Here is a 4,580-nt window from a genome sequence, read left to right as displayed (position 1 = left end):
GTCTTAGGTGTTGGCTCCTCTTTTTTTTTTTTTTCTTACCCATCTGTTTCTCATTTTTGATGATTTTAGTCACCCTTTCCTGAGGCTCAACCTTTCTTCTTTATTGGTTCTCTACCTCAGCTGTGAGTATGACATGATCCGATCCCTAGCCTCTCTTCCCTTCACTCTCCTTTGCATCAAAACTCTATATGGAAAGGCTCGGGTACTGCCATCATTTCCTAACTTTCCTTCCCTGTCTTTACTTGCCACAACTCCAAAGACACTGAGATGAAATTGCTCTTACTATTTTCATCAGGGACCTTCTATTTTCCTAGGTACAGTAGACACTTCTTTTCCCTTCTTTCTATTGGCATCCTTTACTGAATCTGGGAGATTTAGTTGGCTTCTTCCTACTTGGTGAAAATCTTTACCATCAGCCCCCAAGTGTTCCACACACTGCCCCCATTCTTTTAACCATTTTGTTCCTCAGATATGTAACCATTGGCCTTACCCACAATTTTTTTTCTGCTAGTCTACTGTTTTTTTATTTTCTACTGTTCACCTACTTTCTATAATGTTTTGATGGTTTAAACAATTGCCTGTATTTGATGAGATCCAAAATCCAGGCTTCTTAGCCACCTCACATGTTTTTCTGTAGTTGCTACATCTCTGCCTATACAGAATCTTCATTGGATGCCGCTCCTACCACCGTTAATATGTACAAGACCCAACCCCCTGCTTTCCCAAATCTGCTCTTCAAATCATATTTCCTCTAAGTCAATGGTAACTCCAAACCTCCAATTATTCAGTCTCTGATCTGATGTTAGCTTTAACCTCTCTCTTTTACCTGCTTTCCCTATTCAGTCCATCAAAACATTTTGCTTTTAGTACAATAAAAATAAAAATAAAAATAAAAATAAAAATAACAGGAGTCTGATCCCTTTGATAGGTTCCATTGGATCTCTTTGTGTTCACAGGCTGGACTAAAATGCCCACTTTTCTGGTAAGGATGCCCATAAGGATGTAGGTTCCTTGAAATCCAGGAAGCAAAACCACAACCCCGTCCGGGCAGCCACTGGGGGCAAATGGAAGCAGGCATTATTTATCTAGTTTAAAGATGGAAACCGAAGCACGCTCAGTCCAGCTGAGAGAAGAAGGGAAAACTCTGGACCCCTCTGGACTTCTTCGGAGCTCTTCCTAATGTTATCTCTGGAGGAGGCTGGTTTTCTGAGCCTTCCATAAACCTCACCTTAAGGCCTCTGGGTAACCATGGATACTGTCAAGGTGGCACAAAAGCCTTCTGGTTAATGGAGAGTACAAGAGTTTTTTAGGGTGCTAGGAGACCTTTAGGAAAGATGTGGGAAGGAAGGCCCCTAGCCTGAGAGCATTTAGCTGGAAATGTTTCAAAGTGGTCGCTAATGCCCAGCAAGGCCCTGGAGAAGTGATGGGCTGCATTCTGGACTACGATCTTGACTAGATGGAAGGCAAAGCAGAAAGAAACCCAACCAAGCTGCTTCCCATTTTTGGAGAGTGAGGATTTCTGGGGGAGGGGATGGTCAGAGGGGAAAAATAAGGACGCTCCCAGCAGCCCATGCTAAAAACAAGGACTCCCTAGCTCAAACAAGGACAAGTTCATTGTCTCCCATAGTTTTTCTCCTGTACATCTATCTCAGGACCCTAGTGGGGTAGGAGAAGTTCCCACTGTGCTGGAGTCGGGAATTCGCACTTTTTCCTTCTCCGGACCCTAAGATCTCACGCACTTTGAAACTCAGCCGAAGCAATGGTGGGAAGCCTGGTCGGGGCCTCCGCTCCCCTACACAAGCGTCAAGCTGAGCCCCAACTTAGCATCACTGTGACTGTTCCGGATAGGTGGGTCCTGAGAACCTGGCCACAAAAAAAAAAAAAAAAAAAAAAAAAAAAAAAAAAAAAGGCTGCTGGAAAAGGAGGGTGGGCGTGGGCCAGTGTCAGGGAGGGCGCCTGCAGCCAGGGCCCTGCCTTCCGGACTCCAAACCTTTGCGGGGGAGGGCAAGGAGAGTTCTGGAGGCTGGAACCGGGACTTGGGGGCGAGAAGCAGCGGCAGTTTGCAGGTCCTTTGACGTAGCCGAACACTCCCACTACTTAAGAACAGGCACGCTGGCTTCCAGGACACGGAAGCTGAGGACAGTCACCTGCTTTGGGGGAGCAGCCTGAGTGCGTCCTCTCCCAGCACTCGAGGGATCGCGGGCAACGCAGGTGAGCGCGCAGCGGTGCCCTAAGGACCCGCAGCAGAGGCGCGGAACAAAGAGGTGAGTGGCGCCGCCGCGGGAGACCCTGACCCTTGAGGCTCTTTCTGGGGAGGACGAAGCAGCAGCGAGAGCAGGTGCCCAGCACTGGGCTCCCAACGGGGCGCACAGCGGGGACTCCTCTTCCGTTAGCTCTGAACCGGGGACCTTTTTTGAAGAGTCTCTAGCAGCTAGGTCAGTACCAGCTCGGGAGAGTGGCAGGACAAGCCAACTTCAGTACCCCGGACAGCACCCCCTGACTTTGTCTTCTAAAAACTTCACCTGATTTTCAAAGCTGCAACGTTTGAACAAAGATAACCTTTGGCTGTTAACTTTGATATTTCAGCCCAGTAAAATCTTTTCAAGTAAAGAAAAATCTAAAAACGTTCTAAAACTAAGCCACTTTCTGAGTGATCTGCTATTTCAAATGTGACCCTTTCAAGACTAGGTATGTCCGAAGACGGACTCTGAACCATTTCTTCAGCGTTTGTCTCCTTTGTCCCGGTGTTGAGCAAAAGAAAAAGAGCCTGCCTTCTTGTATTATAGTTACTAATTCTGATGTGGAGGTGAGCAATGTGTGAGCCCCTCTACTTTTCCTCTCTTTATGTCCAACTGCTTAAACGTGATACACATTTTGTATAGTTGGAGAGTAATCAAAAACTTTTGTGTGGGGGGGCAGAAATGTCATATAAGATGGGGGGAGTATAATTTCCCACTGCATTTGTCTGAAGTGGCAGCATAAGAGCCAATTAGAAAAGACATGTGATTGTTCAGATGATTTTATTACAATAGACATTGAGAGCTGGGAAAGTTGAAAGAGAGCAAACTATCTCTCTTCAGCTCCTTGAGACTCATTGCAAGCAGAGAGAAATTAGACACCATTATCTTTATTAAAGCCATATCAGGATTGCATAACATTTGTGCTTGCAAAATGTCCATCAGGTTTACTTTGTCCTTTGGTCCTAAAATACATTTATCCACAAGTAAAGCATCAATCGTGTGTTTATTTCTATTGTAATGTTTCATACGCCTAATATCTTTTAAAAATTAAAAGGTTCTATGAGCAGGAAAGCATGCAAAGCAAGGACAAAGCGTTAAATTCTTAGCAGTAGTGTAGTTTTGTGTCACCGTGGCTAGGTTTAAGATGTGAAAAATTCATGTGGCAGAATTTTAACTTTCACATAGTATGTTTTTAAAGAATACATTAAGCTACATTCCAGTGTAGACAGCTTCACTTGCTATCTCACAAAGAACACATCTTGGGAGTCCTTCTTAGCTGAACTATTTTAGTTGTACACAACTTGGATTTGAGCCAGGTGCAGTGGTGCATACCTGTAATCCCAGCACTCTGGGAAGCAGAGGCAGACAGATCTCTGTGAGTTCAAGGCCAGACTGGGCTACAAAGCAAGTCCAGGACCAAAGCTACATGGAGAAACCCTGTCTCAAAAAAACAAAAAAACAAAACCCAAAACAAAACAAAAGCCTGGACTGGGAATGGATCATCTAGGGAGAGCGAAGCTTCCAACATGGGAAGAAGGTAAAACTCTTCCTAATTAGTAATGGTTGTTGCATTTCTTCTCCTGAGGCTGAAACTTCCCAAGAGCACACTCATTTCTCTCACTGAGTGGCAAACAAGACTCGACTGATGTGCTTCCATGTTTACAGTTGCAGGACCATGGCTGATCCTGGGAACGGGCGAGGAATCCACCTGAGTCTCGCCTGCTCCCTGCTCATTGTGGGACTGTGCCACGTGTCTCCTGTCTTCTGCCGCAGTCACACAGACCTGCTGGCTCTTAACCAAGCTGACCCTCAGTGCTGGGAGTCCTCCTCCATGCTCCTCTTGGAAATGCAGGAGCCTCGTGTTTCCAACACCGTTTCTGGCTTTTGGGATTTTATGATCTACCTGAGGTCATCTGAGAACTTGAAGCATGGGGCACTGTTTTGGGATCTAGCGCAACTCTTCTGGGACATCTATGTGGACTGTGTCCTCTCCAGGAACCATGGCTTAGGAAGGAGGGAGCTGGCTGGAGAAGAAGACAAGGTCTCAACAGTGCTGCGGAGGCACTCAGAGGCTAAGCAAGGTGCATAGCCCTGGCCTGTTGAATCTGTCTATCAAGTGTGAATGTGCTAATGAGTGAGGAGGGAAGGGTCCCTAGGGGAAGCCAGTATCACAAGGTCCTAAAGAGGTGGATATCAAGAGGGCTCAAATAACAGAATAGTTGTTTATGGCAACATAGTGTGTTCGCCCTGATGTTTAGCGTGAAAAGTCATTAGGAAGAGTAAGTAAGTAAGTAAGAAAGAAAGAAAGAAAGAAAGAAAGAAAGAAAGAAAGAAAGAAAG

The 4,580-nt window shown here is 45.7% G+C and overlaps 1 protein-coding gene across 1 annotated transcript in view; it reads left to right on the top strand.

Annotated features, from left to right (window-relative positions):
- Positions 1-2,132: 2,132 nt before the first annotated feature.
- The window catches only part of Fam237a (family with sequence similarity 237 member A), a 6,692-nt gene continuing 4,244 nt past the window's right edge, over positions 2,133-4,580 (top strand). Inside the window, exons 1-2 of the mRNA XM_055616924.1 lie at positions 2,133-2,264; positions 3,906-4,321. Coding sequence (XP_055472899.1) covers positions 3,916-4,321 — 406 coding nt within the window. The 5' untranslated portion in view covers positions 2,133-2,264; positions 3,906-3,915. The remainder of the gene's footprint in view (positions 2,265-3,905; positions 4,322-4,580) is intronic.

The sequence above is a fragment of the Psammomys obesus genome, unplaced genomic scaffold, assembly GCF_907164565.1.
Source record: "Psammomys obesus unplaced genomic scaffold, mPsaObe1.curated_primary_1811, whole genome shotgun sequence".
Taxonomy (NCBI): Eukaryota; Metazoa; Chordata; class Mammalia; order Rodentia; family Muridae; genus Psammomys; species Psammomys obesus.
The sequence above is the reverse complement of the archived record's forward strand: the minus strand, read 5'-3'. Positions and strand labels throughout refer to the sequence as shown.